Below are 15,519 nucleotides of genomic sequence, written 5' to 3' on the forward strand. Positions count from 1 at the left end.
TTGGAATGAGGTCCAAAGGGCCACACTGGGGGAAGTCAGGGCAGAAAAGTCATCCAGCAAATCCAGATTTGACCCCAACAGGGCTGGAGCAGCAGCATTGGGGAGGAGGAAGGTGAAGCAGTGCCTGAAGAAATTCAAACTCAAAAGCACCACCGGGATCCCACTCCCATCCCTGCCAGTTCCTGTCCCCCACCCATCTGGGGGTCCCCAGAGAACCCGACCCCCTGGGACCTGCACCCTGCACCCTCCAATTTCAAGCCTGTTTTGCCCGTGCTGATGTGTGGTGAGGGATCTCTCCTGGTCCTTAACTCATGAACCCTTGGTTCAATATTCTCTCCCATGTGTAGCTCTGGAAGTGAGTGAGAGAACAGCTTTGGTGGGTGCCAGGCATTGGGCCAGCATCACTGCACTGCAATGGTGACAATGGGTGGGTCAATGACTCATCCTGGTTCCTCTCAGTAGGACAGAGGTGGCTGCCATGTCTCTGGGACTGTGAGGGAAAATTTGCATTGCCTGAGGTTTCTGTCCACAAAGACCTTGTGTGGCACTCTGCTATGGTGCCACTGTTGCTTTTATCTTCCTTATTATTTTCTGTTTTGCACTGAATGCTTCTGAAGTGTCCCCATTGTCCCTCGTGTCCCCTGGGCACCGGCAGCCCTGTCCCTTCCCCTGCTCCCCTTCCCTCGTTCCATCCCGGYTGRAGGAGCCYYGGAGCTGCCGTGRGGGCSGTGGGGCTGCCCCGGGGGCTGCGCCCCGAGCCGGGGCCCCTTCCCAGTGCTCCCAGTCTGCCCGTGCACCCTGGAGCAGCCAGCGAGGCTTCAGCTGGGCCGGCACAGAGGCGCTGCTGGGGGTGCCACCTCAGATTAGTTTGTTGTGTTCTTCCCGGTCTGGGGAAAAATGATTTTTGGAGTTTCCTGCCAGAAATCTCTCCCCTCCTGCACTCAGCCAAAGGTATTTAGGGCAGTTTTCCCTTTTGGGGGCAAATAAAAGCAGTACACTGAGCCTCGGCAGGACTGGGCAGCCCTGCACCCCCTGATCCCGTGCTGCCAAACAACGATTAATTAGCCTGATAAATTGCTCCTAATTAGCGGGTAAGAGAAGTGAGGCTGAGYCGGAGCCACCCAACACACAGGGCTGGGTACGCCGGGCCGGGAGCTCCGGAGAACTTTGTTCCTATTTTCAGATCAATCCCGATTTCAGGGCAGTTCCTCATCTCCGGCTTTCCCCTCACACAGCGCGGGGGCGGGGCCTGAGAGCGCGGGGCGGGGCTGTGCCGGGTGCGGAGCCCGCCGCTCKCTTCGATTGGCTGATCCTGCYGTCACTCTYCATTCTCGCACGCTGATTGGTCARAGCGGGGAAAAGCACGMCCCCTTCCCACCGCCAGRGCGCCCCTCGTGCAGCAGCGCCGCCATTCCCGGAGCGTTTGTGGGGGMTCGGGAGCGGCGGCGGCGGAGCTCGGAGGCGCTCCCAGTGCAGGTGGGAGCCGCGCTCGGTTATGCCGGTCTCGGGACTCAGTGCGAGCGGGGGCCGTGGGGTGGGGGAGTGTGGGGTGTGTGTGTTCAGGAGGGTTCGTTCTCCGTGTCCCTCCCGTATTCGCGGGAGCGGCTGCCCGCGGTCTCCTTCCCGCTGATGCCTCGGCAGGAGCCGGTGCCGGAGCAGCGCTGGCTCGTCCCGGTTTCTCTCCGTAGGGCGGAGGTGGCTTCCGTGTCTCCGGAACTGTGCGGGAAAATTTGCGTCGCCCGAGGTTTCTGTCCACAAAGGAGACAGAGGAGTCCTGTAAAATTGACTTTATTCATAAACAGAGGGAGAGGCCATGGGATATTTCCCGTGGGATGTCTCCTTTTTATCCTCATTTTCCCGGCCGCATCTCCCTTTCTTCCCATTGGCTGAGGTACTTGGAACGTACAGACTTCCCGTACAGATTCGCCTGCTGCATGTCCCTCTTAATATGCATCCCTCTCTTTTGTATAGCAAACGATATTCAYGGCTCTGTTAAGTCTTCATTCTTCTCGAAGTTCAGAAATTGAGCAGGACCTTGACTGAGCAGTTTTAGTTAGTATGAAATTGATGCTTTCTCCCTTGCTTAGCTGCAAGTCCCCGGCTCTATCTCCAAGCAGGTTCACACTCTCTGTAAAAACATGTGCATCYTATTCCTTTCAATCCCTCCTCATTTTCTTATTTTCTCAATACCTGTCTTTACAAACTTTAATTGCCATTGCCTAATCACTTCTTCCTGGGTCTTCTTCCGTTTTGGGATTATTCTGTGACCTCATTCTGTGTCCTTTTGCAGCCATTTCTGGATCAGGAGGCCTGGCTGCCACCTGCATCCCCTTGGTCACCTGCTGAATGAGCTGCACTCAGCAAGGTGCCCTGCATGGTGAAAAGATCAGAGTTGCTGTAGCACATCAGAGGGGAAACAGCATTTGTTTAACCAATTGTCCACCAAGTAACCATAAAAATGTGTCAAATTCCCATCCTCCCCATGCTTGTATGAGTACATGAACTATTTTTTATTTCCTTTGTTACCTGCTCCACCACTTTTCTGTTGTCATCTATTTGCAAACAGGAGTTTGAATAATTTAATTTTCCACAGACTCCTCTTCCCTCTGCTCATAAATAATCTGATATCATCGCATGGTGAAATGTTGCATTCCTCATTTGAGTGATTTGGTCATCAAGATCAGGAGCTGGAGTTGTCTGGTTGGTTATTATTTTGAGGACAGTTTGTTATCTAATTATCCAGTTTAAGTTCTAAATGGGTTCTCTGTTACCTGGTATGAATTCATTAGAGTTCCAAGGGGCTGGTCCATGGTGTTACAGTACTGCTTCTGGTGGCTGTGCATGTTTTCCCCATTTYTGGGTWCTCCTTCCAGCCAARGATGCACCAATTGACTGCTTTTCTCTGATTAAATCATCATATACTTGGATTCCCAACTGATTTGTCTGAACTTGTGGTAGCAAAAAGAGCAGTGGTTTAATGAATCCTATATAACCTATCCCTGACCAATTTGGAGGCAACTTTTGATAGGCATGTTGTCCACAGATCCRGTAATGATTTTTTAGGGCCCAGCTTCTATCAGGAACGGACCACTCCAGGTCCACTTTTCTTGGGGTTGCTGATAATATAATGTGTTCCCAGGCTCTGTAAGCCCTCCCTGCAGGGCTCCCTGGGAAAGTGCAATGCCATTGAGACAGTAAGTGCAGTTCTAGGCCCCCCATGTTTGACTGCCAGACACAGTTACATCCCCACTGTGTTCCTTTCCATTTGTGTGATTGGTTCCAGAGCAAAATATTTGAAAATAGGTTTTGGATTCCATTTTAATGTTGCCATGCCCTAGAGACTTCCTGTCTTCCTGTATAGGCTTCAGTAGCAGAATTACTTTATTGGCAAGCCAAAACATCCTGTGGGAATTCTTGAAAGSTATCTTTGTACAACCTTCATGGGAACACTTAACCCAGCCATGATTAGAGATTTGTACATGGGTTTGGGGTCTGTTCTTTTCCCTGTATACTGGGTACAAGTGGTCAGTTTACAACAGCAGGGTGGGANTGTCTCTGAAGGAGCCGCAGCGAGGCATAGGTGAGGTGCGAGTGCAATAAAAGGTAAGGAATAAAATAAAATAAATAATATAAAAGTGCACTGACAGCTCCCAGCCTCCCTATGTTAACGAAGGAGCTGCAGAATCCACAAAGCCCAGAAAATCGTTCCCGGGCACTAAAAACCCTTTTCAGGAAGGTTTTATGCCGTGACACTCCAAGCTCAGCGGCACTGAGCGAGGATTGCAGCAGCGGGGGAAGCGCTGGAGAGAAATGTGGAGCAAAGGAGAGGGTTTGGGGTCTCCCGGAGCGGATCGGAGTGGGACAGGGAAGCGCGATCAGACATGGCCATCCAGCACTGCCTGAGGATCCTGGCAGTTGTTAGGGGCCAGGTCTGGAGGGGAGGAGGATCAGCATTTACAGGTCTCTTCAGGCGGGGACAGTCCCCACTGGACTCGCCTGGGACACTTTTGAACCTGTCACTGACCCCATGAGGGTCCATGTCCTCACATTTCCCTCAGAGGGTCACTCTGACTTTTCTTCTGGAGAGAAACCTCACAACAGGCTCGGGTCACAGCAGGAAACCTCACAACAACTCTGGACCACGGTGGTCACAACAGCCGAGGACTCCCAGCTGTGATGGCAATTTCCTGTCACAGCCCAGCTCTGAGGTGGCGACTGAGGCTCTTGTGATTGGTGCCTCGGGGCGGACTCAAATGAAAGGGCCCAGAAGGATGGGTTTACATAAGAATATAAGAAATGTTTATATAAAGCACGAGCCTCGCGGAGCTTTGCAGCCAGGGAAACACAATTTGAGGGGTTTTGCTCTCTGACGTGGTTCAAACACAGCAGAGAGCAGAGCCAGGAAACGCCTCCGTCCATTTGTGCAGGGGTTGCTGTGCCGCGACAGCAGCACCGGCTCCCACATCCTGCCCGCGCTGGCTCCCACATGCCCAACCAGACTCCCACATCCTGCCCGAGCGGCTCCAGGTCAGAATTTGGCGGCTTCTCTCTGACAGATCCACTGCAACTCCGTGTTACACTCCTGAGAGACGATGCTGCTGCCCCTGATCGTCCCACAGAATCCAGGTGTCTCCCTGGGATCCAGGTGGAACCTGCAGATGCAGAGGGAGCCCGGGTCACACCTAGGGTCTCTTGGCCACTCCCGACCCCCAGCCCTCCCCCAGTGCTCACCGGTGCCGGTCCAGGCGGGAGCCGTTCAACCACGTCCAGCCCACCCTGGCCGATGGCACCCAGAGCCCGACCCAGAAGCGGCGCCCGGGTTTCTGCAGGGTTTCATTGAGGACTTCCTGGCATGGGGGAAGGAGAAGCGGTGATGCTGACAGGACATGGATGGTCACCCTAAAGAGACTCTGTCCTCATCCCAGAACTGAGCCCCATCCATGCTCCCCATGTCAGAGGCACCTGGGGGTCTTGGACACAGGGTGGGGGCTGATCCCCGGATTCTAGGAACCCCCTCACCCTTCCAGGGGGCCACCACCAGCCTACAACCCATGTTCTTCCTACATTCCCATCCCCAGCATTCCCTCACCAGCTCATCCCGATCCCACGGCAGCAGCAGCTTGGCCCCTCGATCCCCGCAGTCCTCCTGGCTCCTGTTCCAAGAGCCGTATCCAGTGGAGACCCAGTAGCACTTGGTCCCTCCCAGCATCCAGCCCTGGGGGCAGATTCTGCATCCCTCAGCCCCTGAAAAATGGGATCACCAAGATGCCACCTCATCCCTGGAGACACCCTGGGCTGTGCTTGGGGCTCCAATCTGGGTATGCTACAATAATTTGGGAAAGCTTTTAGGGCTGAGATGCCTCCAGGCTCTTACCTGGTGGCTGTGGTGGGCAGAGTACTTCTCTGAGCTGCCGGAAAACTTCTCTGAGCTCCAAAAGCTCACGCTCCCGGGTGCTGTTGCCATCTCCTGTGTTCCAGCTCCCGATTCTGCAGCTTCCCGGACTCTCCAGCTGCCGCTGGAGACCTGAAGGGGAAGGGATGGTGAGCAGAGGACAGCACCTGGCCCAGCCCGGCCCCTTTTGGGACGTCTCTGTATCCTTGAGTTCCCCCCGTACAGGAGCTGTCCCCACCATGGTGGCTTTGTGCCGGTGACAGGATGTGGCCCCCCCGAGGTGTCACCGTGTCTCGGGTGCCATCGCAGAGAGCCCCGGAGCCTCTGCCCCCCCTYCTGCAGCCCCGAGGGGCCCGACCCCAGGCTGGGGGGGCTGCTCAGAGCCCCCTGCCCGCCTCGGGAACAGCTCGCAGCCGTTTATTTGGGGGGGTTTCCCCAGCCCTGCCCCTCTGGGGGTCTCCCCAGGATCCCGCAGACATTGGGGGCTCCCNCCCAGCCATGATTAGAGATTTGTACATGGGTTTGGGGTCTGTTCTTTTCCCTGTATACTGGGTACAAGTGGTCAGTTTACAACAGCAGGGTGGGAGATACAATCCATTTCAGGAGACAACATCCATTCCCAGACACTTTTCCATACAAATGTACCTCCTGTTCTGCTTAGGCAATTGTTGTAGTTTGAGCCCTGGCTGAACCCCAAAAGCACCCACGACAGTTCCCCCCCACCCCTGGAGAGGCAGAGGGGAGAGCAAAAGCCCAGTTAACACCAAGATTTATGGCTTTTAGATAAGATAACAGATTGAGAGAAAGATTTTCATGCTCCATGAAATGGTCAAACAGGCTGGAAAACTTAAGTTGCAAAATAGATTTATTACTAAAAACTACTAAGAATGCTACTGCGTGAGGGGTGGCGGGGGACAAAAAGGCAAAAGGCAAATTTACGAGGAGGGAAAAAACTGGACATTTTAAGACACCCATTTTCTCTCTGCGAACCTGTTTCTTTCTCAGTTCGCTCCTCCCCATCCCTCCAATGCCTTCCCACATGCGAGGGGGGCAGGGAAATTAGTGTTTTATGGCCAGTCCATCTCTACCATTGTTGTCCAGCACCATAGGAGAAGAGTTCTCATCCAGCTCCCAAGAGCAGCCAGTGTACCACTGCTGGTGGCATGGGATTCTTTTCTTTGTCTCGTGGGAGAAAAGGGAAACAATCCTCCAAGGCTAACTTCATTCTGGGAGCAAGGCCTCTCTCTCAAATCTCCTGGCAAAACACAGTTTTCTTCTAAGCATCAACTCGCTTGAGACATGAGGGGGAGGGGGGCCTCTTCCTTCTGGGCTTAGGATCAGTCCAGTCCTCCAAGGCCATGTTGTTTGTCTCGGGTGCAGGGCCTTTCTCTCTCCACATCTTCCAATGAAGAACAGTCATCTTGAGAACAGATTGTTTTCTCCATGGTTAAGCACCTGTCTTCTCTGCCTCTCTCTGACCTCGTGTCTGCATTTTTTCCCACATCTCCTCACCTACCCCCTTCATCCTCCCCTGGTGCAGGGGTTGATAGTAACAACCTAAGAACTAAAGGCAGCTGCAACCATCTTGTTTTGAATTCTTCTTAAATATAAGACCAAATGTCATCACATAGGTGTAAATATCCTGTGCAATTGGCCCAGGCTTGACCAGCAGCCTGTCCATCATCCTTTGGAGCCATAATGGATTGGCCCTAAAACATAGGCTCCTTTTGCTAGAGAAGAAGTAGAAAACTTCAAGAACTTTCTCACAGGAGCCATCTTTGTGGTTTCTTGGTCTCATCCCCCACCACCAAAAAACTGGACTTAGTAATAGCAATAAATGCCTTTTTTGGAAAAATGAAGTCTCCATGGACTTGCTTGTTTGTCCCCAAGTCCTGCAGGTCCCATTATGGACCTCAGTTTGGGTGCTGACCCAAGATAAGGATTCCACTGGGCCACCCATGACCATTCTGGCCCTCCTGACCCAGCAATTGCTAAGGTTGAAATTTTTTTTTCTACTTTTCCTAAGACTAAAAATCAGTTTTCCCACCCTGGGTCCAAATGGCTGATATAAAATACAATATAAAAGTAAGGGTGAGTGACTGGCAGCCCCATAAAGCACCATTCAAATCGAGTACTGCCTAATACTGATGTGAAGTGATCTGATTGAGCATGGTGTAAGGATCCAGAACCATGGGATGCCTTGGTTTGACAATTTCATTTATTCTTCTTAAATCCTGTACCATTCTGTAGGTTCTATCTGTTTTCTTGTCTGGCAGGACTGGAGTGTTGTAGGGGGACATCCCTGGCTCTAAAAGCCCTGCCTTTAACAGGARCTCAGGAACAGGCTGTAGCCCCTTCACTTGGAATAGGGTTATTGCTTTGAGATACAACTTGTTCTGGTTGTTTCAAAGTAATTTGGAGAGGATCCATATCTAATTTTCCCTATTACCCTGGAACTTCCCACACTTCTAGGTTCACTTTAGTGTAGCCTTCCCAGAAATTTTACACAATTACAACAGCATTAGCCATTGTATCACCTTTTACAGTATTAATTTGCATTTCCAGTTTAGCTACCAAATCCCTTCYCACTAAATTACAATCACATTTAAGAACACAAATTCCTGCCATTTAAAACCTATCCTCCACACTACATACRTATCATAATAGTGGTTGAATAAAACCTGCTCATTTTCCTCACTTACCACCTGTATAAATAGAGAACTTCTTGACAATTTCTTCCCTTAGATTTAAGATTCAAAGTGGACCAAGGCCCCTGTGTCTATCAGGAATCACCTCCTCTCAATCCAGACCCACCCTGAATATTCTCAAGCTCCAATGTGGTGAGTCTCTGTTATAATGGGAGCTCTGCCACACCTAACAATCCTCCTGTCCATCCGTGAGGGGCTCATGGCGGGGGGGTTCCTTCCACCCAACAGCCGGTGCTGTGGTGTCCATGGAGCAGAGAGGGGTGTAAAAGGGAGTCTGGAGTGGGAGGAAGGAGACAGAGGAGTCCTGGAGGAGGAGGACAGGGGAGGAGGTCGAGCAGGAACAGGAGGAACAGGAAGAGGACACGCAGGAGAAGGAGCAGAAGGAGTAGCATGAGGTTTGCCGTGAGGTCTGCAGCACATGTGGGCCCAGGAGCATTGCCCCACCTGCATCCTACATGTGACCAGGGAGGGGCAGCTCACCCCATATATATCAGGGGGRCCCCAAGAGGGTTTATTGTAGGCGAGTATTTGGAGCTCACAGGCTCTGGAATCAAGCCCCAAATATCTTTATGGGTGTCTGGGATATTTCTTTTTTGGGGAGAGGGAGGAGCTTGAATCTTGCAGGACCCCAAAGCTGAGTCTCAAATACCCCTTTGGGTATCCATGTAGTGATCACCTGGTGCCAGGGCAGGGAGGGACATTGGTCTTGGAGACAACCTGGGAGAGCAGTGGAGGGGAACCCTGGGACCGCTGGAGTGGGGGATGTGGAGAGGGGCAGTACTGGAGCTGGGGGATCTCCAGCAGTCTGAAGATAGGAGGGAACCTGGAGAGGGAGGACCCCTGGGATCCCTAGAACTGAGGAGCAGAGAGTCCAGGGAGTAGGAACCCTTGGAACCCCCAAAACCTCATAGCATTGCTAAGCAGGACTTTGGAGACTGGGGACCCCTGGAGCAACAGGACCCCCATCAGCCCAGGAAAGGATGACCATCAGAACCCCAGTGTGGAGAGACAAGAGAGGAGAATTCTTAGGAGGGTTTTTTTCAGCTGAATCCTGGTAGTCTGGAGGTTTTTAGACACAAAATGCCAGGTGGTGTCCTGAGATGAACTTGGGTGGGAGGAACCCCCAGCCAAAGGCGCTCACCCCTTATTTTTCCCTCCAAAACAGGATTTGTCATTCCCAAGCTGTGACCAGATGGAGGAGGAGGCTGGGAGGAAGAGGAAGACACCCCGGGACACCCAGGCAGGTGAGGAGGAAATCACTGCCCATTTCCCCCTCTCTTCTGCTCCATCTCCCAATCCAGCATCACCCCTGTCTGCAGGACAGCCCTCTGACCGGCACCATCCTGCTGGGAACAGACTGGGGAGATCTCCTTCCCCTTCCCTCTGGCACGGAGGCAAATCCCATCCTCTCCTTGTTCTTTCTCCTCCAGGCACTGAGATGAGGACAGAGACTGGGGAGGCCAAATCCCTGTGGCAGAACCTTGTGGAAGAGGCCATTTCAAGCAGCTCCACGGCRCAGGAATTCTACAGGGAGGAAAAYCCCTGGAAATTTCGCACGAGGARGGGCTGCAAACCCAGCCCAGGGAGCTCTGAGGAGAGACCCCAACTGTGCAGGAAAGGCGGCTGGAGATTCAGTCAGAGCTCAGAGCTGGTGGAGAAGCCTCATGCTGGGAAGAAGCGCTACAAGTGTTCAGGATGTGGGAAGAGCTTCAGCACGAGCACCCTCCTGATGGATCACCAGAACATCCACACTGGAGAACGGCCCTACGAGTGYGGGAAATGTGGGAAAAGCTTCAGCTGGAACTCCGGCCTCATCAACCACCAGAGGATTCACACAGGGGAACGYCCCTACAAGTGCWTGGAATGTGGGAAGAGCTTCAGCCGGAGCTGCACCCTGGTGAACCACCAGATGATCCACACTGGGGAGCGGCCCTACGAGTGCATGGAATGTGGGAAGAGCTTCATGCAGAGCTCCCAGCTGATGAAACACCAGCTGATCCATACCGGAGAACGGCCCTATGAGTGCTGGGGGTGCAGGAAGAGCTTCAAACGGAGCTACCAGCTCATCAAGCACCAGCGCATCCACACTGAGGAACAGCCCTACAGGTGTTTGGAATGTGGGAACTGCTTCAGCAGCAGGAAAAATCTCATCAAACACCAGGTGATCCACTCTGGGGAAGGGCCCTATGAGTGCTTGGAATGTGGGAAGAGCTTCAGTTGGAGATCCAACCTCATCAAACACCGTAAGATCCACAGTGGGGAACGGCCCCATGAGTGCTCTGAATGTGGGAAAAACTTCAGGTGGAGTTTCCAGCTCATCACCCACCAGCGCATCCACACTGGGGAACGGCCCTATGAGTGTCCCAAGTGTGGGAAGAGGTTTCGAACAACCACAGAACTCCTCCAACATGAGCAAACACACACAGGGGAAAGGCCCTTCCGTTGCCCCGACTGTGGGAAGGGCTTCAACCGCAACTTCAACCTCCTTACCCACCGGCGCATCCACACCGGGGAGAGGCCCCACAAGTGTCCCAAATGTGAGAAAAGCTTCTCCTGGAGGTCATCCTTGATGAAACACCAACAGAGCCACCAGTAAGGGAAGCCCTTTCTTTGATTGCCCAAGTGTGGGAAGAGCTTTATGCGCTGCTCCAACTTCATCCCCCATGGATGGATCCATATTGGATGATCCACAGTGATCCACATTAAGCCTGTTTTGAGTGATCCACTCTGGGTGGGGGGACGGTCTTTGAGTGTTTTCTTTCACTTCTCCATCTCTTGCTGTGATTTGGTTGGGAATARATTCAATCCCTGTCCCCATGCTGGATCTGTTTTAGCTATGCTGGTGATGGGGGAGGGATCTCTCCTGGTCCTTCTCTCAACTCCTGAGTCTTTCCTTGTATTTCCTTTTCCTGTCCAGTTGCACAGGGCAGGGACAGAGTGGTTTTGGTGGCTCCCGGCACGCAGGCAGGGCCAGCATAGCCCCAGGGGTTCTGAAGGATTTGTGGGGGTCCCCTGTTTGTGGGACATCTCCACTGGAGGAGGGTGTCTCCCCTCATTGCAGCCCCAGCCCTCAGGCAATGCTCAGCCAAGCAGAGAATGCCCTCACCTGGGGCCTCATTTCTGGGCACACGTGGCCCCAGACATCTCAATCCTCATTCTGGGGTGTATCTGAGCTCTAAGGCATCTGGCACCCAACACTAGAGTGTAACTGAGTTCCTGCACATCTCGATCCGCATTTTTTGGGTGCGCCTCAGCTCCTGGATATCTGGGAGCCCATTTTTTGGCCTTTATTGGGTTTGCATGTGTCCTGGTTTTGCTCGGTCTGGTTTTTGGTGGTGGGGGATGGGACCAAGAAGCCACAAAGATGGCTCCTGTGAGAAAGTTCTTGAAGTTTTCTCCTTCTTCTCCAGCAAAAGGAGCCTTGCCTCCTGTGTTTTAGAACCAATCCATTATGGTTCTGAGGTTGATGGACAGGCTGCTGGTCAAGCCTGGGCCAATTGCACATGCTAGTTACTCCTCTGTGATGATGTATGGTCTTGTACTTAAGAAGAATTCAAAACAAGATAGTTTGCAGTTGCCATTAGTTTTTATGTTGTTAGTCTCATCCCCTGCACGGGGGGAGGACAGGGGAGGAGGGTGAGGAGATATAAGAAAAAAAATGGAGACCCAAGATCACCGTAAGGAAGAGAAAGAAGTGTGCTTCTTGTTGTGGTGCTCAACTRTGGGAAAAGAATTTTCTTGAAATGACTGTTTCTTCAATGGGAGACCTGTATAGAAAAAAAGGCCCTGCACCCGAGATGAACAACATGGCCTTTGAGGACTGGATTGATCATAAGCCAAAAAGGGRGAAGAGGTGSCCCCCCCCACCACCACCATGTCTGAAGCGTGTTGATGCTTAGAAGAAACTGTGTTCTGYCAGGAGATTTGAGAGTGTGGCCTTGTCCTCAGACTGAAGCATGCTGGCTTTGGAGGACTGTTTYCCTTTTTTCCTRTGAGKTAARGAAAAGAATCCCATGCCAYCAGCAGTTATACACTGACTGTTCTTGGGATRAAGAACTTCCACAGCTTGGAGCTGTAAGAACTCTTCTCCTATAGTACTGGATGATAACTGTAATGAGTAGTCTGATCTGTGTTAAAACTCATTTCCCTGCCCCCTTGCACTGTGAAGCATGGAGGGGTGGGGAAGGGTGACCTGGGAGAGGCAGGTTCACAGAGAGTAACAGGTGTCTTAAAATGTCCATTTGTTTTCTTTTAAATTTTTCCCTGTCTTTTGTTCCCCTCCCCCCGGTGCGGTAGTATTGTTAGTAGTTCTTAGTAATAAATCTATTTTGGAACTTAAGATTTTTTTGAGCCTTTTTGACTATGTTTGAAGCACTTAAATCTTTCTCTCAATTATGTTATCTTATCTAGAAGCCATAMATTTTGTTGCTCTCCTCTCTGCCTCTCCGGTGGGAGCGGGGGGAACATCGTGGGTGCTTTGGCTTTYGGCCAAGTTCAAACCACGACAGCATGACCTGATTTCAGTAGCGGGGTGGGGGCTGCAGGGGWGGCTTCTGTGAGAAGCTGCCAGAAGCCTCCTTCATGTCYGGCAGAGCCAATCCCTGGTGGCTYCAAARACAGAGGTGCTGGATGCAGAAATTCATGGGGATGCAGTGTTTCATGGAGATGCAGAGATCTACCTGCAGCCCCTGGAGGAGCCCCTGCCAGAGCAGGGTGATGCCTTAGAGGAGGCACTGACCCCATGGGAGACCCATGGACAGAGGGGCCACCCTGTGGCAGTGACCCACTGGAGTGATTTATGATGATAGTCTATTCCATTATCCTCTTCTTTATGCCCAAAAATGGTTGTTCTGTCTGTAAGGCCCGGGACCGCCTGCATTTGGTGCTGGAGAGGGAGGGAGCTTTAGGCTTTTTGGAAGGCATTTTCAAAGCCTCATGGCCCAGGTGTTCCATGGCACAGTGTGGTTTGGTTTTGCTTGTCTAGCTTGGATTCATTGGCCCAGGCAAAAACCTTTTCCCTCCCCTGGCTTGGAGAAGCTGCATTCTTTCAGTCTTTCTCTCCCTGAGTAGCGAGAGAAGTCCAGGGGGAGGAAGTGACCATGGCTCCCATTCCTGACACTCCCTGCACTCTTGGGGGGAAGGAGGGAGGCGTGGGGGAAGGTGTTTTGAAGGTTCTTCTTCTCATTCTCCTGCTCTAATTTTGTCAGTGTAATCAGTTCAGTTAATGTCTCTAATTAGAGCCAGTTTTGCCCGTGATGGTGTTKKGTGAGGGATTTCTTCTGGTCCTTACGTCAACCCGGGAACCCTTGGTTCAGTTTTCTCCCCTATATGGCTACAGGGAGCAGGGATAGAATGTCTTTGGTGGGTGCCTGGCATTGGGTCAGCATCACCTCTTACCATGGACACACCTGAAATCCAGCATACCTGGACGCCCCATTTTTGGGCACAACTGAGTTCCCACCTACCCAGCACCCCAAGGATCCCCCATAAAACCCCTACCCGGGGCTACAGTGTCCCTAAAAGCCCTCAGTCAATCTGCAGCCAATCAGACCACGATGAATGAATGGTGCATCACTTGCCAGGAGGAGCCTCAGGAAAAGGGTCCCAAACTGCCCTCAGCCAATCAGAGCACGCAGCACTGCTGACCCCACTGGTCCAGACTGGTGCTCCCAAGACAGTGTGGCTGCTTTGGGGTGTCAGCACCTGCCCAGCACTGGCCATGGGGCGTGTGGCAGCMCTGGGGCCGTACTGGKRRCACTGGTGATGTTGGAGCCTCCSTGGCTGCAGGAGCAGAGCTCTTATGTGAGTGGAGGGGTTTGGGGGGCAGGACACAGTGAGAAATGGGGAGAAGGGGAAAAGGATATGGTGGGACCCCCAAACTGAGTTGAGGGAAAGTGAGATCCCCAAAGGAAGTGCAGGAAAGGAGCTGAGGATTGGGAGAAGATGAGAAAGGTGAGGGAGGGTGGAGAAGTGGGGAAAAGTGGAGGTTGGGACCCCAAAACTGAGCATGAGGGGGCTGTGGATTTGAGGAATTGTGTGAAAAGTGGTGGGAAAGGGGGGAAAGCTGAGACTGGGACCCCCAAACTAATGTGGGGGCAGCTGGCAATGGGTGGTGCAATGGGAAAGGATGGGGCTAAATAGGGAGAAGGAATGAAAAGAGGAAGTGGGACTTGAGGGCAAGAGGGTCCCATGGTGGCCGTGGGGCACAGGGGTGTGGATTGGGGATCTGGGTTGGCCCCCAGACATCTTGGCTTGCTGGGGGTGCTGGGGGGACACCCCTTGTCCTGTCCCTGCACACACAGGGGTGTTCCAGTTCCGGATAAAGCACTAGTGTCACTTCATTAATGGCAACAACCAAGCAAGGTTCGTAGAGAAGCTCATCTATAACCAGTACACAATCTTCAACACAATGTCGAGCTGTTTGTGGGGGATGCCCCATATGGGGAAAAGATTGCCAGGTACTGGAGCCCTTACTCGGAATACATGGAGTGAAAATGGGCTGAGATGGACAGGCAGTGCCTAGTCCAACTGTGGTGTTCAGTGTGGACTGCAGAGGTGAGCGTGGGGCAGTGTGTCCCCTTGGCCCCTCCCCTGGGAATGACCCTGGAGCCCCTCAAAACTTCTCTGGGAAAAACACCAGTGTCCCCAGACCTCTTTGTACCCATGCCTGTAGTCTTTTGCCCCCTCCCAGTGTCCCAGGGCTCTCTGACTTCATCCTAGTCTCCCAGTGTCCTCCCAATCCATCCCAGACCCTCCCAATCCTTCCCACTACCTCTGCCAGTCCATTCCCAGTCCATTCTCAATCCCTCCCAGATGTTTGCCTTTTCTCTCTGTGCCCTCCCACCCCCACAGCCCTCTACCCTCTCTCTTTCCAAGCATTCCCTCCCTGTCCATTCCCAGTCCCTCTCAATGCCACACCAGCCTTCCCCACTCTCTCCCAGTGCCCCCCAGTGTGTCCACCTCACTGGTGCCCTTGAGCTCCCAGCCTGGCCCCAGCCAGCTGCTTTGCTCTGTGCTGGATTTCTACCCTGCCCGGGTGCAGCTGAGGTGGTTCCAGGGCCAGCAGGAGCTGTCAAGGCATGTGGTGGCCACCAATGTTGTCCCTGATGGGGAATGGACCCAGCAGCTCCTGGTGCTGCTGGAAACCAACCCGGGCATGGGGTCACCTCCCCTGCCTGGTGGAGCACATCAGCCTGGAGCAGCCCCTGAGCTGGAACTGGGGTAGACTCTGGCCCCCACTGTGCCCAGGGGAATAGGGGAGTGTGTCAGGGACCAAAGATGTGTCTAAGGCCCTGCCATATTTGGTCCGCTGTTGTGCACGTCAACAAGATACTGTAGAAAAAGATCTTATTGTTAGTTGGTAGGATTCTAACCTTCAAAAATGAAGCTATGTATCGGTCACCTGGTGGGATTCATCCT

General features: G+C 52.7%; 2 protein-coding genes across 3 annotated transcripts in view; one reads left to right on the forward strand and one right to left on the reverse strand.

Moving 5' to 3' along the window:
• Positions 1 to 1,381: 1,381 nt before the first annotated feature.
• The window catches only part of LOC130587011 (zinc finger protein 883-like), a 21,793-nt gene continuing 7,655 nt past the window's right edge, over positions 1,382 to 15,519 (forward strand). Inside the window, exons 1-5 of one of the 2 annotated variants that reach the window (XM_057387962.1) lie at positions 1,382 to 1,476; positions 8,138 to 8,232; positions 9,266 to 9,344; positions 9,531 to 10,692; positions 14,310 to 14,313. In XM_057387962.1, the coding sequence (XP_057243945.1) occupies positions 9,293 to 9,344; positions 9,531 to 10,692; positions 14,310 to 14,313 (1,218 nt within the window). In that variant the 5' untranslated portion in view covers positions 1,382 to 1,476; positions 8,138 to 8,232; positions 9,266 to 9,292. Of the gene's footprint in view, positions 1,477 to 8,137; positions 8,233 to 9,265; positions 9,345 to 9,530; positions 12,086 to 14,309; positions 14,314 to 15,519 lie in introns of those variants that run through there. The other variant, XM_057387961.1, reaches the window with a different exon arrangement.
• LOC130587013 (killer cell lectin-like receptor subfamily B member 1B allele A) lies at positions 4,529 to 5,633 on the reverse strand. The gene is made up of 5 exons (XM_057387963.1): positions 5,616 to 5,633; positions 5,375 to 5,524; positions 5,090 to 5,215; positions 4,732 to 4,847; positions 4,529 to 4,652 (listed from the first exon to the last, which is right to left on the reverse strand). Exons 1-5 carry the CDS (start codon positions 5,631 to 5,633, stop codon positions 4,529 to 4,531), a joined length of 534 nt encoding a protein of 177 aa, XP_057243946.1.

The sequence above is a fragment of the Malurus melanocephalus genome, unplaced genomic scaffold, assembly GCF_030028575.1.
Source record: "Malurus melanocephalus ecotype Western Australia unplaced genomic scaffold, MMel_1.1 scaffold_1458, whole genome shotgun sequence".
In the NCBI taxonomy this organism is placed as follows: Eukaryota; Metazoa; Chordata; class Aves; order Passeriformes; family Maluridae; genus Malurus; species Malurus melanocephalus.